This window comes from Alosa sapidissima, chromosome 22 (genome assembly GCF_018492685.1).
Source record: "Alosa sapidissima isolate fAloSap1 chromosome 22, fAloSap1.pri, whole genome shotgun sequence".
Lineage (NCBI taxonomy): Eukaryota > Metazoa > Chordata > Actinopteri > Clupeiformes > Clupeidae > Alosa > Alosa sapidissima.
In genome coordinates, this window is record NC_055978.1 from 3,052,784 (window position 1) to 3,079,111 (window position 26,328).

The 26,328-nt window shown below is 45.6% G+C and overlaps 2 protein-coding genes across 5 annotated transcripts in view; one reads left to right on the forward strand and one right to left on the reverse strand.

The window, feature by feature from the left end:
• Positions 1-10,948, reverse strand: LOC121697836. 4 transcript variants are annotated; one of them, XM_042079600.1, is made up of 16 exons: positions 10,897-10,948; positions 10,181-10,220; positions 9,917-10,058; positions 9,651-9,783; positions 9,441-9,513; positions 8,437-8,640; positions 7,919-8,076; positions 6,267-6,388; positions 5,862-5,928; positions 5,604-5,645; positions 5,154-5,205; positions 4,030-4,057; positions 3,754-3,839; positions 2,808-2,959; positions 1,435-2,147; positions 1-487 (listed from the first exon to the last, which is right to left on the reverse strand). In XM_042079600.1, the coding sequence occupies exons 1-16, from the start codon at positions 10,926-10,928 to the stop codon at positions 216-218; spliced, it is 2,316 nt and encodes a 771-aa protein (XP_041935534.1). In that variant the 5' UTR covers positions 10,929-10,948; the 3' UTR covers positions 1-215. The 4 variants fall into 4 exon arrangements, with proteins under 4 accessions (XP_041935534.1, XP_041935533.1, XP_041935535.1 ...); XM_042079599.1 differs by having other exon boundaries at positions 9,441-9,516; XM_042079601.1 differs by lacking the exon at positions 10,897-10,948 and adding an exon at positions 10,438-10,617 and having other exon boundaries at positions 9,441-9,516.
• Positions 10,831-26,328, forward strand: part of LOC121697837 (ATP-binding cassette sub-family D member 2) — a 23,855-nt gene continuing 8,357 nt past the window's right edge. Inside the window, exons 1-5 of the mRNA XM_042079603.1 lie at positions 10,831-12,082; positions 12,283-12,463; positions 14,831-14,952; positions 22,552-22,711; positions 25,468-25,562. Coding sequence (XP_041935537.1) covers positions 11,138-12,082; positions 12,283-12,463; positions 14,831-14,952; positions 22,552-22,711; positions 25,468-25,562 — 1,503 coding nt within the window. The 5' untranslated portion in view covers positions 10,831-11,137. The remainder of the gene's footprint in view (positions 12,083-12,282; positions 12,464-14,830; positions 14,953-22,551; positions 22,712-25,467; positions 25,563-26,328) is intronic.

A 26,328-nucleotide genomic window follows, 5' to 3' on the forward strand; every position in this document is an offset into this window, starting at 1 on the left:
TCTTGGAACTTGGATTTATTGTTTTTTTTATGTCTCTGTTTCTCTGTGTGTGTGTGTTTGTGTTTGTGTGTTTGCATGCAGGTGTATGTGTGCATGACTGAAAATGTGTCTCTATTTCTTACGGCCTCACTTGTACATGTAGATGTACACACACACTGCCCTTGTCTTGTGCTACAGTGTGTGTTTTTTTCTCCCCTGTCGCTGCTGTTCCCATCTCACTTTTTTCTGCGTTTCATCATCAGCAGAATGTCTGCGATTTCCTGAAGTGTCTCGGCCTCCTCTGAGACGCTCTTCTCACCTCTCTCCTCCTCCTCTTCCACCGCTTCTTCTGTATCCCTCTCTCCTGCTCTTGTCGTCGCCTCAGAAAGCGTCAGGTTTTCACACCGCTCTTGTTCCGCGCTCTGTTCCGCCACGCGCCGCCCGTCACCTTCCTGCCTGTCCTCCTCTCCGCCACCGCCGAGCACTGAAGGGTGCTCTCTTCTCACCTCTGCAGGAGAATGGAGAACATTTAAAAGAAAAGAAGGAAAAAAACACAACAGCACAACATGTGGCGAGATGTGAGGGTGAGAGAGAGAGAGAGAGAGAGAGAGAGAGAGAGGTGGGGTAGAGGAAGGAAGAGGGAAGAAAAAGAGACAAACCCAAGGGAGTCAGAAAGGCGAGAGATTAAGGGCAAAAACACAGACAGAAGGATAGAGAAGGGAGGGGGAGACTGAGGTGAGCGAGGGAGGACAGAAGACAATGTGGGAGAGAAAGAAGAAGAAAGTGATGAATGGAAGATGAGTCTAAGAGGGTGTCTACGGCAAAGAGCACTAGCTATGCTAATTGTGGGCTAATTGTTAATTGCCAGGGGACAGCAGATGTAAATTAGCCTGAGACTAACTCTGGTACAACGCATCTAACGGCAACATTTGTGCTTAAAATTGTACATGGTCCCTTGCAAATTAATCAACTGATTTGACAATCTACCATAAGCATTTACCAGATGCATGCTTGATTGTGAATGGCTATTGATCGCTAATGGTTCATATTTGTAGATGTAGTATTCATAATATGGAAATGTTCTGGATATTGTGGTCCCAAGGGCTTACTGAAAGAGGAAGTGAAGGAGTGAGATGGAGCGTGAGGAAAAAAAGGAAAACGGAGGGAAAGGGGGGTGGGGGGCGTAATGAGTGGGTGATAGAAAGAAAAGTGTGAAAGCTTGTATTATTAAGTGCCTATTTTTAATGCAGCTTTAATGCTGCTGAAACCCTGCTAACGTGCCAACACGTGTGTCAAAAGACTCCTCCATCTCCTCGACATCCAGCCAGCCACCCGCCCCACGCCCTCAGCATGTCCGTCCGTCTGTCTGTCTGTCCGTATGTGATAATTACACTGCCTGGGAAAACAATGGAGACACTGCCTTATGTAAGCCAGCACCACGGAGGTTATTTTTACCCTCTGTGCTGTGCTGGTGGAGGATGCGGGATCGGACTCCCAACACGGGCGTGGGGGGCTGGTCCACGGCCACCGCCGCGCAGGGATGCCTCACGGCCCCATGCTGCTGGGCCCAGGTGTGCAGAGGAGCGGCTGCTGACACTGACGACGGCGTCGGTCCAAACCTATTGCACTCCGGAGTGGGAATTGGAGAGTGTGTGTGAGCTCCCCCTCGTGTCTGCCAGGGCGTGTTCTGCTCTCGAGTGTAACTGTGAGTGTGAGTGTGTGTGTGTGACTCTGCCGGAGTCGTGGCGGAGCTCAGCCAATTCTGAGATGCTTTCTTGAGGAGCTCATTCTTGTGCTCATACTGCCCCCTGGTGAAGCGAGGGGGAACTGCAGGCATATAAGATGGGGACTTGGGGTAATGGTGGTGCTCCGTCTCGGCTGCAGTGCTTCTAATGTCCCGTGGGGGGCACCACTGAGTGGAGGCATCAGTGAGGGTGGGGCGTGGGATGGGTGTCGTCTGGGTGCCCACCTCCTGGGTTTGAGGGGCGGGTTGCGGAATTGCTGCGGGGGGCTCAGCCGTCCTGCCGCCTGGCTGGTGGGTGTTACCTGGCGCAGCCCGAGCCGGAACATACTGGTCTTCACCACAGCCCCTCCACCTCCCACGATTCTTTGCAGCGTCACAAGGAACCGGGCGGCCAGACTTGTGTGCCATTCTGCCCTTGTCTGCACTGTAGAAAAGTAAAAGGAATTCAAAATCATTGCTTCATCACATCTTAATATGTTAATAGAGTTAGTTATACATACTGTATTATAGAAAAAGCAAGGGGAACACTGGGTCGAAAATGTTTGCTGCAATAACTACAGGTTGCTCATCAAAACTGTGCCTCTAAGGCATCAGAGACAGATTCTGTACATGTTCAGGATCACACCAGAATTTCATTTTTGTGAAAATGTATAATATTACATATTACAACACTGCTTAACTAGCTTCTATAAGTAGGAGGACCCAGTAGGAAAAATGTGGGCGGGGGAAGTGGTTCAGCACTGCTCTCCCATGCCCACATCCACGGCTGAAGTGCCCTTGAGCAAGGCACCTAACCCCTCACTGCTCCCGAGCGCCGCTGTAGCACTTGAGCAAGGCACCTAACCCCTCACTGCTCCCGAGCGCCGCTGTAGCACTTGAGCAAGGCACCTAACCCCTCACTGCTCCCCAGGCGCCGCTGTAGCAGGTAGCTCACGGCTCCGGGTTAGTGTGTGCTTCACCTCACTGTGTGTTCACTGTGTGCTGTGTGTGTTTCACTAATTCACGGATTAGGATAAATGCAGAGACCAAATTTCCCTCACAGGGTCAAAAGAGTATATTTACATACTTAATACTTATGCCTTACTTTTGACTGTGTTGCTGAATATCAGACAGGTCGTGCTGGGTGAATGTGCTGTGAGAGTTCAGAAAGGGTGTGTCCAACTCCACACACTTCCTGGTGCATGATGCTTCCAAAGCATCATGCGTGTTATGCTGGCAACAGCAATCGTCCTCTTCCTGCACAGCATCAGAATCAATGACAGCATCGAAATCACCACAGCATCAGAATCAATGACAGCATCAGAATCAACGATAGCATCAGAATCACCACAGCATCAGAATCAGCATCAGAATCACCAAAGCATCAGAATCAACGACTGCATCAGAATCACCACAGCATTCAGAATCACCACAGCATCAGAATCAACAACATCATCAGAATCAACAACAGCATCATAATCACCACAGCATCAGAATTAACAACAGCATCAGAATCAACAACAGCATCAGAATCACCACAGCATCAGAACAAACAGAAAGAGTAAAACACTCTGTTTATCAGCCAAAACAGGTAGGCTACACCAGGAACATAAATGAAGTGTTTTGTTCATGGAGCATTAAAATAGTTTTAACACGCCGATATTACGCCTGGTGTAGCCAGTTCCATGATGATTATAGTGGAAGCTAATCGTTGCAGCTTTATGTTTATGTTTAGTTTTTAACAGACAAGTTTGTTCAAAGTGTCTTACAATTACCAGTACACATTACATCAACATTAAAATGAATAGTCATACAGCCTCACAAATTCCAATATTAACTTAATAACAGAGTATATCAAATTTAACAGAATAATAACAATACAAATATATACGAACCCTGACTAAGTAAAAATGAATTAGTTAGATACAAGGTTTAACAATTATTTTGTATGAACTCTCAATTAATAAATGGCTTCAACAAACAGATACAATTCATATAAGTCTGTGTGAGGGAAAGAGGTTTACTGCTAGTATTCCAGGTCCCATACTCACATCATCAGAGTCACTGGGGTTACAGCCTTCTCTAGGGGAGTAGCTGGGAGACTCGCTCCTTACTGATACCTGCTCATATCCAGCATCTGCACAAGGAAGAGACCAGACAAGACAACTGTTTAGTTTTGCTCAACATCATTAGCCACTAAGTATGTGTAATATACTGCAGTTTTAATAATATTATACAGTTATAAATATTATAAAGTTTTATATAGTCCATTTTATTTTGTATGCATGCAGAAAAATGGCTATTTCTGTTATTTTTAATTGACTTACCTTGTCTGCTGTCTGCACACGTGAACATCTGTTTTAAGAGAACGTACAGAGAATGAATGTCCATTCACACACACACTAGCGCAAAAAAAATAGTTTTTCTCAGCCACTTTGGTGCATTTCTCGAATCATAATGCACATTTGTACAACAGTGCAATTTCTCAAAACAATGAGTGCAAACTGCACAGCATAGTGAATAAGCTGCAAAAGCGCGTATCTTGCTCAAAACGCTTATCGTAATTCATGCCTCAAAAGCAGGTATTTATGCCAATGAAAAAGTCAGTGCAATCAGAATGACAAGTCATGATGCCATTGTTTAAGCTGTGTCGAGATTGTTGTCAATATGACAGTTTACTCTGTATTTTCTAATAAACAATGTGCAAGGCAACACTATTATCTATTCCAAAACTACAAGGTTACACATTATTGTGTGTGGAGGGGGTTGATTGCAAAACAGCGGATATGTTTCAAAGTTTATACTGTTGACAGACATTGTGACAGTATAAAGAAAACTAAGTCTTTTACAGCATTGTACAAAAGAAAAATATCCAATATAACGTAAAACACCCCTTGGTCAGAACTGTGCACCACTGTACATCTTTCTATACTGTATATCCTGACATTCCTGTCTGTCAGGTCACATACATTTGCTAAACAGATTATGACAAGTGATGAAATAAAGCCAATTTGTTTTATGGGGTGGGACTATTCAGCAGGGAACCAGTATAATGCATTTTGACCAACATGACATTAGAAAATAAAAAAAGCAGACATTTGTATAAAATCAGTTTCGTGGATGTACGAAAGCATTGCTATTTGTTCAAAATTGGGAGAAACTGCTTCAAGGATGTGCACAAGTGATACGATGATATGGAGTTTGAACAGTTTTAAGAATCACCATTCTGATCTGAGAAATGTGCCAAAGCAACTGAGAAATTTGTAATAAAATACGACACAAATCTCTGTCCTCCTCTTTGTCAGTTTTAATCTTCACCACTAGATGTCGATGTAGGAACTCTTCTTCCCAATTGTGAGCTGTAGATATTCCATAACAGTCTATGACTGGACACCCAATACAATTACATCTGTCACAACAATATTAAAATGCCCATTATCATCACACTTACGGTTCTCACAAGATCCTGCTCAGCACCTCTCTGCTGTGACTCTACAATGCCCCTTAGGAGGAAAGAAAACACCTATAACTAGTCTCCCTCCTCACCGTCGTCTCCAAGTAAGACTCTGTGTCCCACACTTAAGGGCTGTACACACCAGGAATGATCACTATAAAGATAACTATAACTATAGCAATAAAAACATCCTCACTGACCAGTTTTAAAGAAAGTCTCTCCTTGTGTTGATGAATGTGATGTCTGATTGTAGTTAGCTTCTTATCATTCTCAAAATTGCTCTGAAAGTGATCCCCAACGTTCTTTGTGTCATTATCGTTATACAGTAGTTTGCGTGGACATTGTCATTCATATTAGCTAGAGTGATACTTTTATGTTGTTATCGTTGTAGTTATCACTCTTGGTGTTAACGGCCCTTGACAGTGGGATCCAATCAGCTGTACTAACCCCAGGTCCACTGCAGAGGACATGAACGTCTCAGAGGCCCCCCTGGAAAGGAGCGACAGTATCATCACTGCTGTGTGTGTGTGTGTGTGTGTGTGTGTGTGTGTGTGTCTGTGTGTGTGCGCATATGCGTGTTTCTGTATGAATGTGTGTGTGTGTGTGTACATATGCGTGTTTCTGTATGAATGTGTGTGTGTGTGTGTGTGTGTACATATGTGTATTTCTGAATGTGTGTGTGTGTGTGTGTGTGTGTATACTGACTTTGTGATTGTAGAGATGGCATTTTTCTCAGGGAGATGGATCTTCATCACTTCCTTATCATAAGGAGCTGGTGAAATAAAGCAATGCCAAAAGATCTGACTTCATCACCCAGTGGGAAAAAGGCAAACTCTTTATGCTTTTGAACACAGTACATGTTCATTAATCAATCAATCAATCAATCAAGTACTTTGTTTTGAACAGGAGACAAATTATATTACTTATATGAATTATATGACTTATTAAGGAATTATATGGTCTATGCTTGTGTTACGCTCTGAAAATTGAACCATATTAAACAATAGGAAATATGGCGCTTGCTGCTGGTCAATGTGATCCGTAGTTAGACTCATAGATATATTAGATATGCAACATGATCCATAAATGAGTTCACAGAGCAGGCGCTACCTTGGGTGTTGTACTCATCACTGCAGAAATCCCTGAAGAAAGGCTCCTGGGGCGTGCTCTTGCCTGCGGCGCCGAGAGGAAAGCCGGCCGTGCGCGTGTCATGTCCTCTGCCCTCTATGGTGCTGGAGGAGAACACACGCTTACAGGAAGGCTAAACATAACACGCGCACACACACACACACACACACACACACACAGACACAGACATACACAGACGCACACATACACACACACACGCACACACACACACATACAGACATACACAGACGCACACACACACACACATACAGACATACACAGACGCACACATACACACACACACACGCACACACACACATACACACGCACACACACACACACACACGTGCGCACACACATACACACACCACACACACACTCACACACAGACTGAAGCGTTCCGTTTGCGGAGCGTCTGCTGCTGCAACATCTAGCTTCCTGTAATGACTGGAAGTAGCCACACCAGAGCCCTGGAGAGAGGTAAGGCTCTGAGCCACACCAGAGCCCTGGAGAGAGGTAAGGCTCTGAGCCACACCAGACATGATGGTAAACACTGCATTTATATAGCGCTTTAATCGACTGCTCCGAGCACCCAAAGCACTTTACAATGTCATGCCTCACATTCAACAATTCACACACACACACACACACACACACACACACACACACACACACACACACACACACACACCGATGGTGGAGGCTGCCGTGCAAGGCGTCCACCTGCTCATCGAGAGCACTGGGGTTAAGTGTCTTGCTCAAGGACACTTCGACAGTGTCAGGAGGAGTTGGGCTCGAACCGGCAATCTTGTCTGATGTGGCCTGCCTGGTGTGGCCTGGTGTGGCCTGCCTGGTGTGGTCTGGTGTGGCCTGCCTGGTGTAGCCTGGTGTAGTCTGGTGTGGCCTGCCTGGTGTGGTCTGGTGTGGCCTGCCTGGTGTGGTCTGGTGTGGCCTGCCTGGTGTGGTCTGGTCTGGCCTGCCTGGTGTGGCCTGGTTTGGCCTGCCTGGTGTGGCCTGCCTGGTGTAGCCTGGTGTGGCCTGCCTGGTGTGGTCTGGTGTGCCCTATCTGGTGTGGTCTGGTGTGGCCTGCCTGGTGTAGCCTGGTGTGGCCTGGTGTGGCCTGCCTGGTGTGGCCTGCCTGGTGTGGTCTGGTGTGGCCTGGTGTGGTCTGGTGTGGCCTGCCTGGTGTAGCCTGGTGTGGTCTGGTGTGGCCTGCCTGGTGTAGTCTGGTGTGGCCTGGTGTGGCCTGCCTGGTGTGGTCTGGTGTGGCCTGGTGTGGTCTGGTGTGGCCTGCCTGGTGTAGCCTGGTGTGGTCTGGTGTGGCCTGCCTGGTGTGGTCTGGTGTGGCCTGCCTGGTTTGGTCTGGTGTGGTCTGGTGTAGCCTGCCTGGTGTTTCTAACAGACAGGCCACACCAGGCACACAACTGAAGCATTCCGTTTGCGGAGCGTAAAAATAGTTTTGGATGACTGGTCATTGAACGTACGCTCCGTTACCATTATACTGGGTGGCAGTGTCTCAGGCAGGTGACTGAGGCGGTCCGTTCGCACATTGTGTGCTGCATCGATTAACTGCACCCTCTTCACACACACTTTCTCTCACACACACACACACACACACACACACACACGCTTACATGGTCTCTATGCCTCCAAACTGGACCCTGGTAACTGGCATAGTGGTGGTAGTGGTGTGTGTGTGGTGTGTGTGTCCTGCTGTCGCTGCCTGCATTTCTCCTGCCCATCGCACACTCTCTCGCTCTCTCTCTCCGCTGGGGTGGAAGTAGGGATTAAACTACAACATGGCAACATGAGTAGAATGTCAGTACATTCCCACTTGTCTGAAATGCAGCAGTCAATTGCAAGCACACATCCATACAATGCTTATGCATCCATATATCAGTCATGTATGATTCAATTCTAACATTAATTATCTTGTCATGTAAGCTCAGGGAGAATACTAAAAAAAATTATTGTTTCTGTTACTTCAATTTCAGCCATCATGGACATCTATGATGATGTATACTTTGTAATCCATTTGGCTGTGTTGCATGTGTGTGTGTGTTTTTGTGTGTGTATGTGTTGTGTATGTGAGTGTGTGTACTTGTGAACATATATGCATGTGAGTGTGTGTGTGTGTGTCTGTGTCTCAGACCTGGCTTCTCTCTGGCTGTGTGATGTCCCAGGGGTTAGGTGATGTGTGTATGTGTGTCCTAGAAGGCTGATGGGAGGGGAACAGCCCTGCGGAGCTGACGCTCGCTGGCGAGGCTACTGAGTAGGGGCTGAAGGAGTCGCGCACGTGATGCTGGTAGTCAGGCGCACTGATGTCCGACAGGTTCGACTCCAGCACAGGGGACAGCTGGAACAGAGTCACAAATGGTTGAGGAAGTAGAGCTTATGCAAAGATGATGTAGATAAATACAGTATATGTATTGTTCTGTATATGTTTAGATATAATAATAATAATAATAATAATAATACATTTTATTTAGAGCGCCTTTCATGTCACCCAAGGTCACTTCACAAATAAACAAAAACAAAAAGGTTGTTAAAATTAGTCATCTCAAAAGAAATAAAATAAAAGTAAAAGTCAGTCAGTCCATAAGCCATCTTGAAGAGATATGTTTTTAAAGTCAGTAATTGAGTCACAGTGTCTGATGTAGTCTGGCAGTGAATTCCACAGCTTGGGGCCGATGTAGCTGAAAGCCCTCTCTCCCAGGGTGCTGAGGTTCACACTAGGGACATACAGTAGGCCTGCTGAGGAGGATCTCAGATATAACTATATAATGTAACTTTAAAGGCTAACATGCCATGTTTATTGATTGCAGTGCACCTTCTACCACATTAAGTAGAGTAAGAGTAGCACATACACACACACACACACACACACACACACACACACACACACACACACACACACAAAATGCACAGAATTGATTGACATTGAAATTATCTTTTTGTTAAACCTTTGTAATGACAATCATATACTGTAGCATTTTGACCAATACAAACATAGCGTTTAATACTGATGCAGGCGTGCTCCAATGGGGGCTTAGATTGGGGGATATAGGGGAATTTAACTATAATGTACCACACAAGCTGAATTTACAGAATGTAATAGTAAAAAGTTTGCCTTGCAAGACTGTAATTCCTCCTCACCTCGGGCTGCTTAAACAGAGAAAAATGTGTTTTTCTCTTCTTCACAAAAGTCCTCTCTCTTTCAAATGGTGTGCTGCTGCGGAATACAGGAATTAAATTAATGTTGAAGTGATATAGTCTTGGGGAATTCAATCATGTAACTGAGAATCACAGTTCCATAAACAAGATGTATACACCAGGTAGGCTAAGGTACAGGTAAGGAAGGAGCACCTGTGCAGGGGCTGAACCTCGGCGAGAGGCAGGCGGGAGGGTGAGCATGGACTCATGGGTAACGCTAGGAGCTGGCCTGGCCTGGCTCTGTTCGGTCCTTTCAGCTCCCGGAAGTGTGTGACTTTAGGTTGACCTGTGTGTGGAGGCACATACTGTATCACTCAAACCTCAAACAGCCTGAAATGGGCAGTGATAAGTCATAGAGTATAAAAATGACATTCATTAAACAATAAAGGCTGGTTAACTATAGCAATAGGCCTGCTTACTTGCTTTTGTTTTCTTTGTTGCAATCTGGTTTACAATAAATAATGTAACCAGATCCATACTTCCGGTGCTCTCTCGTTTGGGGGAAGTGGGTAATCCTAGAGTTTGAAGTTTATTCTCTAACCTTTTCTTGGCAAAGTATTCCTTAGAAGGGGTTAATTAACACACAGAATAAACAAGTTTAGGTAACAAAGAAGATATACAGTACTAGCAACTTGACTGTCAACAGCTTTAATAGGAAATAATTGGTAATTGTAACTGTTTACCCTTTGCTTCTTTGTGTCGTTTTTCATCATAATACGACTCCTGAAAACAAAGTAACATCAGATAAAATACAATTAAAAAAAACTCCCATACAGTATCTGAATAAAAGTAATGTGAATATTATGTTACAGGTTAAATACAAATAAATACAATATGAATTTCAAATGAGAATCATTCAGTGAACATCGACTCTCATCAACTTGCTGAATGCTTGACGTGCAAAATGTCTAACTTAGCTAACGCTAGCCAGCTAACTCACCGAGACCCTCCAACCCAATTCATCTTTCTTCAGTTGTGTTACCAGGATGAATTCACTTACACTAACATGTAATATAATTGTTACAAGTTAATAACTGGGACAACACACTAATGAACAGACACAGGGTAATGTTAGGATGTTTAGTAAGATTGTAGCTTAGCTAAGTGTGTTTCATTTAGAATATCCTATTAACATAAATATAGATTGACATGACAGTTCTGACCATAGACTGTATACAGTCTATGGTTCTGACAGTTCAGTGCTGCCGCTTCACTTTTGCGCGAGAGATCTCTCGAGGCAGGGGCAAGTGCTGTTGTCAGAATGATTTGATTCTAGTAGCGGTTATTTTTTACACAGAAAGGTTAGCATAACGTCATATTGCAGGAATAAGAATAAGAAAGCGCAGCTTCGGCTAGTTACTTTAACAAGAGGAATTCCTTTTCTGGATGTTAAACTTACAGTATGTACAGTTGGCTTGTAGTCTGCGTCATTTGCCCCGCGAACCAATCGGATTATTTCGGAGGCCAGTCACAACTAGATGACGGAAACGCACGAAGCAATCTAGCGGTTCAGGAGTCAGTGCTATGTCGTAGTGTTGATGGACTAGGCTATTCTCCTGCTTGTATCAAGACGTCAAAGATATCGATGGATATGGTACAGTTTCAATAGTAGATTGTATCTAGTCGTGTAACAGGAAAAGATGTCTAACATACTTCTTGCAGCGACCAACGTGAAATGGAACCGGTCTGCAGCGGCGAAGCGGGCAGCCTTTCTTGTGGTTGCTGCATACAGCGTGAAAACGCTCTACCCCATCATCTGCAAACAGATCAACAAACGAAAACAGTCAAAAAACCAGCCACCTTCAAGAGGAGAGGAAAATGGATCGTTGGTCGTCAAGAAATCTACGATGGACATAGTGCCTTCCCACAAGAAATCTCCCGGTGTGGATGCAGAATTTTTCAAGCAGGTCCTGGAACTCGTTAAAATAGTATTTCCCAAGCTTTTAACAAAGGAGCTAGGTTTGTTGTGTTTACACTCTGTTGCACTCGTCTCTAGGACGTTTTTATCTATTTATGTGGCTGGATTGGACGGTAAGATTGTGAAAACGATCGTGGAGAAAAAACCCAGGAGCTTCATCTTCAAGCTAATGAAATGGCTCCTCATTGCTATTCCAGCTACGTTCGTGAACAGCGCTATCCGCTACCTGGAGTGCAAGCTGGCGCTGGCTTTTCGTACCCGGTTGGTGAACCATGCATACAAAACCTATTTCACCGACCAGACCTACTATAAGGTTAGCAACATGGACGGTAGACTGGCTAACCCGGACCAGTCGCTCACGGAGGACGTGATGATGTTTTCTCAGTCCATCGCACATTTGTATTCTAACCTCACCAAACCCATTCTGGATGTGGTCCTCACGTCATACACTCTCATTCAGACAGCCCGGTCCCGTGGGGCTAACGCCAGTGGACCAACACTATTAGCCGGACTAGTTGTGTTCGCCACGGCCAAGGTGCTACGGGCATGTTCGCCGAAATTTGGCAAACTCGTGGCAGAGGAGGCCCACAGGAAAGGATATCTACGCTACGTGCACTCGAGAATCATTGCCAATGCAGAAGAGATAGCATTCTACCGGGGACACAAGGTAAGCCAGCCAGACAGCCGGCCTCCCTCAGACAGATGCATGTAGACTAGCATGTGTATCAGACGCAATCACCTGTCAATTGCGTTTGATCTGCTGCGATTTATAGCTGTCAGTGTGATTGAGTGTTTTACTGTTTCATTCTCTGATCATGATCTCATCTGATCATGTCACCCCCGTGTTTGTCTGTGTCCTGGCTTCAGGTCGAGATGCGACAGCTGCAGAAGTGCTACCGGGCCCTGGCCGAGCAGATGAACCTCATCCTGTCCAAACGCCTGTGGTACATCATGCTCGAGCAGTTTCTCATGAAGTACGTGTGGAGCGGCAGCGGCCTTGTCATGGTGGCGGTGCCAATCATCACAGCTACCGGTTTCGCTGACAACGGTGAGTGTCACCAGGATGGAGAGCAGCCTAGTTGCAGTCTGCATCCGGTCATCGCATCGCATCGGATCGGATCGCACCGAATGCACGCACCCTCCTCCGCCTCCTCTCACCCCACCCCCTCCCGTCACAGCTGTCAATGCCCTGCAGTGCACGCAGTCCGTGTAAAGCGCAGCGCAGGGGGATACTTTTAACGTGATGTGTGTGACAACAGCTCGATGCTGATGCTTTAGAAAGTAGAGCCCCGCTGTTACTAAGCATGCTCAAAACCCTACATTTGCATTTCAAATGGCTACAAACAAACAACTAATGTCCTTCCTTTCGGCCGACTGCATTTGTTATCCAAAAGAGAGTCCCCGCGCAAAGCCTGTATGGGCACTCAGCTTGGGGGGCGTGAGTGGCACAGTATAGTAAACCACATGGAAATCACCAGCATTGAAATCAGGAAATGGCTGCTTAATGTCCTTGCCACCTCACGCACCCTGTCATTGCACCACCTCTCAATAATAATTCAGGTCTCTGTTTGTTTATGTTTAACTGTTGTGCATTATACTGACAATAAGTCATGTTAGATTTTTTAGTTTTTTAAAAAGCACGTGGCACTCAAGGACAATCAAGGTCCGAATAGCAAGTGCTTCTGCAGTTTGGTTTGTGCTGTGGAAGTTCAGTGTTGGATGGAGTAGACTAGACTCCAGACTGCATGTCAGGACTACAGAGACGGATCTGTAGAGTAAGTTAGTGAGAGGAAGGAACGCTCACAGTACTGTTAGACTACAGTAGTGTGTAGAGTGTACTGTGTGTGTTTCTCTCACTGACATACTGTACAAATCCATCTCTGTAGTTCCAACAGGCACAGTGCTCTACACTTCCTGTGAACTAAAACTGGTACTCAGTGTACTGATAATCCACCGGTTCTTTCTGGAATGGATTGGAATCTGCTCTGATATGGGCTAGTTCAGAGTCTGCTGGGCCCTTTCTGGACCTAGCTGTTGTGTGGGAAATAAGAATGGCAGAGTTAGTAGAAGTGTCTGAAGACGCTTGAAAAAGGCACCACAGACGAAACGTTGCCAAACAGAGTGTGCAGTTTCATCCTGTTTTACTTCATAACCTCTCTGTGACCAGCATCTTGCTGAGAGGTATTGGTGTGCGTTCGGTCCTCCTGACAAGAGTTAGTAGTAGGCACAAGCAGACCCACTTCTGCGTGCTAGAGAGTTAGTACTAGGCACAAGCAGACCCACTTGTGCGTGCTATGGAGTTAGTACTAGGCACAAGCAGACCCACTTGTGCGTGCTATGGAGTTAGTACCAGGCACAAGCAGAACCACTTGTGCGTGCTATGGAGTTAGTACTAGGCACAAGCAGACCCACTTGTGCATGCTATGGGGATAGTTCTAGGCACAAGCAGACCCACTTGTGTGTGCTAGAGAGTTAGTACCAGGCACAAGCAGACCCACTTGTGCGTGCTAGAGTTAATACTAGGCACAGGCAGACCCACTTGTGCATGCTAGAGTTAATACTAGGCACAAGCAGACCCACTTGTGCGTGCTATGGAGTTAGTACTAGGCACAAGCAGACCCACTTGTGCGTGCTATGGAGTTAGTACTAGGCACAAGCAGACCCACTTGTGCATGCTATGGAGTTAGTACTAGGCACAAGCAGAACCACTTGTACGTGCTATGGAGTTAGTACTAGGCACAAGCAGACCCACTTGTGCATGCTATGGGGATAGTTCTAGGCACAAGCAGACCCACTTGTGCGTGCTAGAGAGTTAGTACCAGGCACAAGCAGACCCACTTGTGCGTGCTAGAGTTAATACTAGGCACAGGCAGACCCACTTGTGCATGCTAGAGTTAATACTAGGCACAAGCAGACCCACTTGTGCGTGCTATGGAGTTAGTGTAATAGTCAGTCAACTGAGTGCTTTGCAGTGAATATGTCTCCCTATCCCCAGATGCTAGTTATCCATAAGTAGCAACTAGGACTTGTGGTACATGTATGCTTTTCCATGTACGTCAAAGATGTGCGTCATTGATGCGGGGTCCCAATTGTTGGGAGGCACACAAAACCCCCACATACGCGTTGATGGCGCAATTCTCGTTACGCGCCACGGAACACAGACGTGGGAGCATATCACGACCTTTAGTGTCCTGACCAGGGAATTGTGCATGGATCTAACAACCCAACACACATAAGTTATCTGCTTGAGTTATCTGACGGAGTTACCTGACTGAGAGTTATCTGGTTAGTTAGTTATCTGGAGTTAGTTACCTGAAAAAGTCTTACTGAGAGTTAGTTACCTGACTGAGTTATCTGGCTGAGAGTTAATTATCTGACTGAGTTACCTGACTGTGGCTGTGTGTCTCCTCCTCAGAGATGGCCGACGGGCACACGCAGGTGATGGTGAGCGAGAGGACCGAGGCCTTCACCACCGCACGCAACCTCCTGGCGTCAGGAGCCGACGCCATCGAGAGGATCATGTCTTCCTACAAAGAGGTCAGTCCCCACCACTACTCCCCATTCACACAAAACACACACACACACACACACACACACACACACACACCATACACACACACCATACACACTGCATTCCTACTACATAGAGGGGAGTAGGGGAGTCCCCCAGCTTCCACACACACACATAAACACACACACACACACACACACACACATACACACACACACACATGCATACACACCTCAGTCCTTACACACATACCACCTTAAAACACATACACACACCATATTCCTCCTACATTTCAAGGAGGCAAGACTCCTCCTCCACACACACTCTCTGACACACACACACACACACACACACATACACACACTCAGACGCCCCCGCACACAAACACACACACACACACACACATTCCTTATTCTATCCTCGCCTCTCATTTGTGCCGCCTGAGGGGGTCTCTTTTTAGGTTCTGGCCCTCAGCCAGGCACATGAGATTGATCTACGGCAAGTGGGAAGGATCATTAGGCAAGATGCATCAGCGGATTGAAAAAAGCATTTTGGGGTTGGTGTAGCTGTGTGTGTGTGTGTGTGTGTGTGTGAGTGTGTGTGAGTGAGTGTGTGTCTGTGTGTGTGAGGCTGTGTGTGTGTGTGTGTGTGTGTGTGTGTGTGTGTGTGTGTGTGTGTGTGTGTGTGTGTGTGCACACTTGCAGCTCTTTGTGGAACATGAAGCGTGACTCGGAAGTCGGAACGGGTATAATTTGGGACAGATCCTGACAGGTCCTGCTCCCCCTACACCCGCCCCCCTACACACACACACACACACACACACACACACACACACACACACACACACACACACAACAGCGGCTTGCATGTTTTCCTAGCTGCGTCCCAGAGGCTTGGTAGGAATGAAGAATTTAGAGTGTGTTCATTCCTGTGAGAGGCCCAGCAGTCTGGCTGCATCTGATCTCTAGAAGATAGTGGTTTATCTGAGTAATGCATGCGCTATCTTTGGGCCTTCCTACACCTGTGCGCATGTTTTACGTCCATCCCAGCAGCCTGGGGGCAATGAGGGGTTTAGAGTGTGTCAACTGAATTCCTGTGAAAGGGTGTGTCTCACTCCAGTCTGGCTACATCTGATCTATACAAGACAGGGATTTACTCAAGCATTTAGTTAGTATCCCTAAGTCTATGAACCCAGAGGCATGGTGGGAATGAGGAAGTCTGGATGTGTTTGTGCATGACATTAGATCTCTAGAACATAGTGACTGACAATGCATCAATCTGTAATACTACAACATCATATTACATAAGGGACAATGTATAGAGCGCCGGTCATTATCGGGGAAATATGGGCAGGACAAACCGGACCCCAATGGGTCTTGCTTCGCCCTGAAGGGACTTATTTAAGTGCAGTACCCACCAGTGACCACCAGGGACTTATTTAAGTGCCTTACAGTGAAGCGGGAACCTCCCTTACCACCACCAACGTGCAGTACCCACCACTGACCACCAGTGACAGTTACCACCACCAATGTGCAATACCCACCAGGGTGATGCACGGCAGCCACACTGCAGCCGAACACACAACACACTTGGGATGGTTACTACCTGAGGCCTGCTGTGATCATGTGCACTAAATGACACACAACACACACTTGAGATGGATACTATCTGAGGCCTGCTGTGATCATGTGCACTAAATCCCTATCTTGTATCAGAGGCCTGCTGTGATCATGTGCACTAAATCCCTATCTTGTAATGATCAGAGGCCTGCTGTGATCATGTGCACTAAATCCCTATCTTGTATAGATCATAGGCCTGCTGTGATCATGTGCACTAAATGACACACAACACACACTTGAGATGGATACTATCTGAGGCCTGCTGTGATCATGTGCACTAAATCCCTATCTTGTATCAGAGGCCTGCTGTGATCATGTGCACTAAATCCCTATCTTGTAATGATCAGAGGCCTGCTGTGATCATGTGCACTAAATCCCTATCTTGTATAGATCATAGGCCTGCTGTGATCATGTGCATTAAATCCCTATCTTGTATAGATCAGAGGCCTGCTGTGATCATGTGCACTAACAAAACCTCACCGGTTTCACAAAAAACGGCGTTGTGTAAACGGCACCTAAATGACACACAACACACACTTGGGATGGATACTACCTGAGACCTGCTATGATCATGTGCACTAAATGATGTTGTGTCTGTGGCTGGCTGATAAGAAGCCAAGTTCCTGATTGGGAGAGCAGCTCGAGGAATAGAAACTGAGGACAGGAAGTTGTCTTGTGAGGACAGGAAGTTGTCATGTGAGAACACGAAGCTGTCGTGTGAGGCTGCGAGGGAGATGTAATGATGTCAATAAAGGGCAAAGGCCATACAGGCTAGGAAGAGGAGGAGCACATCTGCTCTGAGCTGAAAGGAAAGATGTTTGGAAAGCTCTCTCTCTCTCTCTCTCTCTCTCTCTCTAACACCACCACCCATCTTTCACAGACACATGCACACACACTAACATAACTGTACACACACACACACACACACACACACACACACACACACACACGGTGCTCTCTTGCTCTCTGACCGTGTGGGTAGAGTGGAGCAGGGCTTTGGGGCAGACTCACACGTGGCTAAGCCGTCACAGACAGTAATCCACCATCTGTTGAACTGACAGTACAGCTTTCTCCCTCTCCTCCTGTGTGCGCTACTGTGTTTGTTTTGTGTGTGTGTGTGTGTGTGTGTGTCTGTGTGCGTACAGTTATGTTAGTGTGTGTGCATGTGTCTGTGAAAGATGTGTGTGTGTGTCTGTGTGTTTCTACATGTTTGACAGTAGGACTTTTACTTCCTCCTTGGTGGAGACAGCACACTGTCCACACAACACACACACATGCCATTACTGAACATATGGACTGGACAACACACATGCCATTACTGGACATACAGTATGTGTACTTATTTTTTTGCTTTTTTTTACATATTAGGCAAATACTGGTAATACATTATATACAGGTGTGTGAGTGTGTGTGTGTGTTCATGTGTGTGTGTGTGCAGTGTTTCCCCTACAATGTATTCATCAGTGGCGCAGCGCCGCTCCTGGAATTCAAGCGCCACTGCAAAAAAAGTTGCCTAATTTAAAAAAAAATAGACGCAAGTGAACTTCAGGAACAGCTGCCTTTCGTTCGTTCAGGTTTCATGTCAACAAATAGTAGGCTAACGTTGAAGGCGCAGTCAGGGATTCCACAGGAGATCACGCTTGTTTGTGTTTATGTTTAAGTTCATTAGCAGACGCAATTTTGTGCAAAAAAACGTAGCATACATTATGTTAACCAAGGAACCAAATTAAACACGCCAGCGAGGTAGCTTGTCCCTACCTTCAGTAGCCTATTCCCAGATAAAATCCACGCATTGTTTCATTTTTGTTTGTGATACAGGCAATGCTTTCAATCCTTACCCAAAATTCAATCTATACTATAGTTATCTTCTATACTTTACCTATTTTCCATACTATAGTTATCGTCTATACTTTACCTATCTTCCATACTATAGTTATCTTCTATACTTTACCTCCATACTATAGTTATCGTCCATACTTTACCTATCTTCCATACTACAGTATAGTTATCTTATATACTTTACCTATCTTCCATACTATAGTTATCGTCTATACTTTACCTATCTTCCATACTATAGTTATCTTCTAACTTTACCTATTTGATGTATTTTGAATAATCTTCTTCACTATACTTATCTTCCATACTATACTTAATCTTATACTTTACCTTATAGGTTTGTTTTACAAGTCACGCTGTTGTTATACTTAGTCTTTCTGCAGAATTATGACCATAGAAATACAGCCATTAATAAAAGAACATATATTTTGTTGTACTTTATTTTGATGACGTTTGCTGTGTGGCTTAGCACAGAGCTACATGTTTAAATATCAGTACTTCCTCACACTGTTAACCACAGTTGGACTTGCAGTACTTCTTCCCAATGGTAACCACGGACAGATATCTCCAAAAGCAGAGCTGCATGTTTTACTTTCAGCACTTCCTCACACTGTTGAAAGCGTCTCCATAAAGCTGCTCTAGCGGAGACTAGCCCTAAGCCTTTGTATAGCACATCGTACATTTACATTCATTCATTTAGCAGACAGTTTTACACAAAGCGACTTACAAAAATGAGGAGTAACAGTCAAGCTGCAGTGCAGAGGAGCCCTGTAGGAATCAATGCCACCTAGTAGGTAAAGTACACCCAACTCCTGGAGGCCAGCCAGGGCATCTCAGAAGAGGCTTCCCCAGTGTAGGGAGCTCGATGCTGGGGAGCAGCACCATGGCAACAGCCTCTGTTCTGGAGCTCCTAGATCCTAGTCTCCCCCTGTCTCTGTGGAGGGAGGTTGCTCACACCTGTAGGTCGATCACACTCAACTCTCTCTGATAAACACCTATGTTAGGATCAAAGGGAGTGTTTGTGTGTGTGTGTGTGTGTGTGTGCGTGTGTTTGTGTGTGTGTGTGTGTGTGTGTGTGTGTTCCCTGTGTACCCTAAACAGTGCTAAGCAGTGTTAAATGGTCCCTTCAGTCTCAGCTGATCCAGAGGGAGACTGGAATGAAGCGCCGGTCTTTGAGGCATCATCGTTAGGCAGAATGACTGAATCACCATGAGAATGATTAATGAGACAGAACCAAGGGCGGCAGGTGATAATAATATTATAATTTATAATGTGTTTAATAGAATATAATAACAACAACAACTTGCATTTATGAAGCGCTCTATCAAGGCATCCAAAAGCACTTTACAGTGAAGGGCGAATTTCACTAACCGCCACCAATATGTAGAACACCACCTGGGTGATGCACAGCAGTAAAACACCTCTTGCAGAACACCACCTGCACAGCAGTAGAACACCACCTGCACAGCAGTAGAACAGAACCTGCAGAACACCACCTGCACAGCAGTAGAACACCACCTGGGTGATGCACAGCAGCCATTATGCGCCACATACGCGCCACACACACCAGCTTGACGTGGAGAGTGAGGGAATGAATGAATGAGCCAACACTCACAGGGCGATGTCTTAGAGTGTTTTAGGTAGTTATGTTTTCAATCATTAGTATATCTAGGGCTGTATATATCTGGACATGGGTTGAGCTTAGTCCTAGACTAAAAGCTCATCTCCAGTGAGGGTCTTCATTAAGTTTTAGTTGAGGAATAGGCTTAAATCCACATACAGGAAAATGGCCCATAGTGCATCATGTCTGTGAAGTGTGTGAAGTGTGTGTAGTGTGTGGAAAGAATTGAGAGGCAGAGAGAAGGACTAACAGCCGGTCTATACCAGGTGCATAATTGAAACACTTTTTCTGTTTTGTATTTTTTTATTTTCAAATGTACTCGTTGCTATCACATCTGGTGTAGCCAGTTCGATTCATCACATGCCTGCCTGTGGAAAGAATTAAGAAGCGTAGTGAAGGACTATGAGGCCCGGTTGTTGCTCACTGGCGCACCAATATGTGGCCATGGAATAGCGCATCAAGTAGCAGTGTTAGCGTAGCAGCTAGCATGCAGTAGCCACACATGTGGCATGGAATAGCACATCAAGTAGCAGTGCTAGCGTAGCAGCTAGCATGCAGTAGCCAGACATGTGGGCATGGACATAAAGTAGCATTGGTAGCAAAGCAGCTAGTATGCAGTAGCCAGACATATGGGAATGGAATAGCAAATAAAGTAGCGGTGCTAGCGTAGCAGCTAGCATGCAGCAGCCACACATGTGGGCATGGAATAGCAAATAAAGTAACGGTGCTAGCGTAGCAGCTAGCATGCAGTAGCCACACATGTGGGCATGGAATAGCAAATAAAGTAGCGGTGCTAGCGTAGCAGCTAGCATGCAGTAGCCACACGTGTGGGCATGGAATAGCAAATAAAGTAGCGGTGCTAGATTAGCAGCTAGCATGCAGTAGCCAGACAAGTTGTGGGTTCAAGTCCAAGGGGCCACCGTTGTGCTCTTGAGCAAGGCACTTAACCCTGAGTAGCTCTGGGGAGACTGGCCCGTATGGGAATAATTTACATTTATACAGTGAGTCGCTTTGAATAAAAGTGTCAGCCAAAAGAATAAGTGTATAAGTCCAAATAGGATGTTGCCATGGGCTGTTTCTTACTGGCACACCAGTATGTGGGTACACAATAGCAAATAAAGGCACTGGGCTAAGGAGTGTTTTCTCAGCAGCTGCGTGATTTCTTATGAAGGGCTGATCTCTGACTGGTGCCTGTGGCTCTGTGAATGAACTGGCCAAATGTGGATTATAGTTTAGGAGCTGTTCCACTGTGCTCTGTGAAGAGACGATCACTGAATGGAGCCTGCAGCTTTGTGAATGAAAAAAACAAAGATGGATTATAGCGGTTACTAAAGGTCACAGGACTCTGTTGAGCCCAGTGTGGATAGTTCACGCTTTTCGGCCGTAAATATGACATGTAATTTCACGTCATCATTTTTTGTACCTGTGTGTTTACTGTGTTAGCATGTGTGTGTTAACGGCTGTATAAAGACACGCCACATGTGTTGGATGTAAATATGTCTCGTCACTTCACTTCATCTTTTGGAAAGGGTGTATTGCAAGCGTAATGTGTTAAACTGTTTTAAACACACACACACACACACACACACACACACACATCATGTCATTGCAGCTTAAAGTCTTATTTCCACATTGCTTTTGTTGGGTAATAGTTTGGCATGCTGGCATTGGTGTGTTGAGGCACACACACACACACACACACACACACACACACACACACAGAGGCACACAAACACACACACACACATGCACAGACACACACACACACACACACATATATATACAGTACACACGTATGTACACACACACGTATGTACACACACACACACACACACACACACACACACACATATATATACAGTACACACACATGCACACACACACAGACACACAGCAGAGTTTGTGCTGACCAATGATGCAAGAGAAACACTAGGTATCTGAAGGCAAACACTCAACTTTATGTTTGTTTTCTCCCTATACCCTTCCTTTTCCCTTTTCTCTGTCTCTCCCTCCATCTCTCTCTTCCCTCCATCCCTCTTATATTCTCTTTCTTTTCTCTGTCTATTTCTCCCTCTCCCCCTCTCTCTGGTTCTCTCTATACCTCTGTCTTTCTCCCTCTCTCTCTCTGTCTTTCTCTCTCTCCCTCTCCCCCTCTCTCTGGTTCTCTCTCTACCTCTCTGTCTTTGTCTCTCTCTCCTTCTCTCCCTCTCTGTCTTTGTCTCTCCCTCCCTCTCTCTGCCTCTCTCCTTCTTTCCCTCCCTCTCTCTCTGTCTCTCCTTCTCTCTCCCTCCCTTCGTTCTCTCTCTCCCTCTCCCCCTCTCTCTGGTTCTCTCTCTTCCTCTCTGTCCTTGTCTCTCTCCCTCTCTCTCTCCTTCTCTCTCTCTCCCTCTCTCTCTCCCCCTCCCTCCCTCTCTCCCTCTCTCTCTCCTTCTCTCTCTCCCTCTCTCTCTCCCCCTCCCTCCCTCTCTCCCTCTCTCCCTCCCTCTCCTCTCTCTCCCTCTCTCCTCTCTCCTCTCTCTGTCTTCCTCCCTCCCCACCCCTACCCGCAGGTGACAGAGTTAGCGGGCTACACGGCGCGTGTGCACAACATGTTCTTGGTGTTTGGGGAGGTGCAGAGGGGCGTGTACAAGCGCTCCTCGCTCTCAGGGGGGGACGAGGCGGCCACCGGACGCCTGGCACTGCACATCGATGGACCCCTGGACATTAAAGGTAAACACACACACACACACACAAACATTCAGATATTTTCAACCAAAGAGACTCATTACTTAAGTAATTGACATAGAAAATATAGAAAGCAAAGCTTCCTAAAAATCCCCCTTTCAGTTAAGCTAGATTACAGTGCGAGATCTGGTTGTCACCCACTCAGAAGGTGAAGAAGTCACATCTCTAATCAGTGCATGGAGACACAGTGTAGCACTAGCAGAGGTCAGAGGTCACAGGTCACAGCAGACTCTGGAACCCAATCAAATGAACCACAACTCTCCAGTGGACACTGGGCTGTCCGTCATCAGTTAGTGATGTGTTGTTTACAAAAACACATCCAAAAATGGCAAAAATAAAAACACTTGGGGCCATGGCTTGTTGCACAGTAAAGTCCTGGAAACTTAGAAGTTAGGGGGCTGGTCCCCAGAGAGGGTCAATTTCCATAGACCCTGTGTTATAACTTCGGAAGTTGTCAAGAAATAGAGACTACACTATTGAACCCCAGTTGTTGTAACGGACAGTAACGTCTGGGGTGATCTACGAGTTCAGCCTCCCTCCCACTTCCCTGATTTGAAACCAGATGATGCTATGCTACAGTACACATGTGTTATGGGTGTAGTACCAGATGATGCTATGCTACAGTATGTGTTATGGGTGTAGCACCAGATGATGCTATGCTAACACATGTGTTATGGGTGTAGCACCAGATTATGCTAAGCTACAGTACATACCAGATGATGTGTTGGATGTAAGATCACTTCCTGGAATAAGCAGAACATAGATGTGTTATGGGTGTAGCACCAGATTATGCTAAGCTACAGTACATACCAGATGATGTGTTGGATGTAAGATCACTTCCTGGAATAAGCAGAACATAGATATAATGCTTAGGCTTTCGACGACCGTTAGTTCACTCAGACCTTATTTGAACCGTATTTGCAAACACTCCATTCATTTTCCCATAGAGATGTTTTCTTACAAACCAGGAACCGTTAAAATACTACCATTAAAAACTAGTTTCCGGGTGGCTGCCACACTCTATTAGACTGCCCTGCCCAATAGAGTCTTTTAACTGAAACCTACAGAATATGTATATATGGGTGAAAAGGCTTCTGTCTTGCTTTAATTATGCACCAACGTTTCGTGTGTGAGGTCATCGAACTTGAGAAGCTGAGTGATATCCTGTCTATGTGATGATGTCTACTGTTTACTGTGATACCCTGTTTGTCCTGTTGTGTGACACAGTTATACTCATCTGACCACACTGAGAAAGGTTTGGCTGTGTGTGCTTGTGTGCTTTGTCTGTGCACGTGTGTGTGTGTGTGTGTGTGTGTGTATGCTTGTGTGCTCTGTTTGACTGTGGTTGTGTGTGTGTGTGTGTGTGTGTGTGTGTGTGTGTGTGCTCTGTTTGACTGTGGTTTGTCTGTGAACGTGTGTGTGTGTGTGTGTGTGTGTGTGTGCATGTGTGCTCTGTTTGACTGTGGTTGTGTGTGTGTGTGTGTGTGTGTGTGTGTGTGTGTGTGTGTGTGTTTGTGTGTGTGTGCTCGTGCGCTTTGTTTGACTGTGGTTGTGGTTAACAGCAGTCATACTGACTTCTCTTTTCCATCAGTCAACTCTCAGCCCAGTTGTTGATTTGACTGTGTGTGTGAGAGAGAGAGAGAGAGTGTGTGTGTGAGTGTGTGTGTGTGTGCGTGTGCAGACATGCTCACTATCATTTCAGCTCCTCAGTACAGGATGTTCAGTTTCATACCACAGCTTAAGCGCTGTAGGTCATCAGAGGTTGTCAGCAGTATCTATCTCTCTAGCGATTACTGTTATATATTCACCTTATTCTGCTCTAAACAATGCCGCCGCCATGACGACGACTCCGCTTGCCTATGTCCAGTTAGTAGCGATAAAACTACCACTGTACCATGAGTTAGTAGTGATAGAGCCACTACCTGTAGTGAGAGAATGAGTGATAGAGCTACTATCGTAGCACCCCCAATTATCACCACTTTTGTTCGGAAATTCTAAAACAACGATGTTTTTTAACACTTCAAAATAACATTTGCTAAATTAACCTTACATTTTTCAGTAGCCATAGGTGTGTAGATTTTAACAAAATCTGGTTTGGTTCTTAACGGGAGCATTTACTGCAAGAAATATCCGATTTTGTTCACCACGCTCGGAGTTATAGTGCTGGCCTGATGGGTCGCCTATTTACGCCGTTTCAACGGCACATGAACGGTTAGACCGAGAATTCTCGTCATGAAATTAAAATTCCACTGGAGCTCCAAGCGGATGTGTACACGCAGCCTTACAACACTGTTTACAGCTCTTCGAGTTACGGTAAAATGTAATTTTTGGTACATAGCTAATTTAGATACACCTATGGTGTGGGTGCTTGCGTTTCTTTAGGAATCCGCCATCTTGGTTTGTATAGAAATGTGATATTAAGTGACACATACACACAAGATGGCGGAAATATGGGACCGATGGTAATAGGGGGAGTTCCGATACCTGTTCCAGCAGTGAGAGAATGAGTTAGTAGTGATAGAGCTACTACCTGTAGTGAGAGAGTGAGTTAGTGGCGATAGAGCTACTACTGTTCCAGCAGTGAGAGAGTGAGTTCAGGCTCCACATCTGCTGTTGTTGGTTGTTTTAACAATTCAAAGAAAATAACAAACTTTTAGAAACTGAGTGCTTCGATACATATGTAAGTCCAGTGTGATGCAGGAGGAAGTCCAGTGTGAACTCTTGAGTGTGTGTTTTCTCAGGGAAGGTGATTGACGTGGACAAGGGCATCATCTGTGAGAGCGTTCCGATCATCACGCCCAACGGTGACGTGGTGGTGTCCTGCCTCAACTTCAAGGTAAAACACATCGTTATGGTTACGGAATTTAGCACACATGATGGCATACTGCCTCAACTCCAAGGTAACACACATTGTTATAGTTATGGAATTTAGCACACACTTTTGTCCAAAAGCCTCTTACAAAACAAAACAAAACAATACAATAGTTAAAAATGAACAGTAAACAGTTTTAAAAAGTTGGTAAGACTACTTTAAGGGAAAAAAAAAGATTATAATTGATAAAATGACTATAAACACACACACACACATATTCGCAAACAATTGCCCATGCACACAAACAAACATTTTATTTTTTTATATAATAATCTTTTTTGTCCACAGTCAAAGCTGAGGTGGCCTTGAGTAAGGCACCCAATTCCCAACTGCCCCCCCCGGATGCCACAGCAGTGGTGCTCATTACTCACTGTGTTTACTACTCCTAGTGTGTGTGTGTGTGTGTGTGTGTGTGTTTACTAACCATGGATGGGTCAAATGCATGATAATGAATGATAGTATCTAACTGGGCAGCCGTGGCCTACTGGTTAGCGCCGGAGGGTTGCCGGTTCGAACCCCGACCAGTAGGAAGGGCTGAAGTGCCCTTGAGCAAGGCACCTAACCCCTCACTGCTCCCCGAGCGCCGCTGTTGTAGCAGGCAGCTCACTGCGCCAGGATTAGTGTGTGCTTCTCCTCACTGTGTGTCTGCTGAGTGTGTTTCACTAATTCATGGATTGGGATAAATGCAGAGACCAAATTTCCCTCATGGGATCAAAAGAGTATATATACT

What these genes read in the sequence shown, in the direction of transcription:
- LOC121697836 (XM_042079599.1), bottom strand. Translation starts at nt 10,928, where the DNA reads ATGACGCAGACTACAAGCCAACTGTACATACT. An exon ending in CACAGCCAGAGAGAAGCCAG is followed by an intron (nt 8,077 to 8,436) that starts GTCTGAGACACA and finishes GCCATGTTGTAG; the next exon opens with TTTAATCCCTACTTCCACCC. An exon ending in GCCATCTCTACAATCACAAA is followed by an intron (nt 5,646 to 5,861) that starts GTCAGTATACAC and finishes GCTCCTTTCCAG; the next exon opens with GGGGGCCTCTGAGACGTTCA.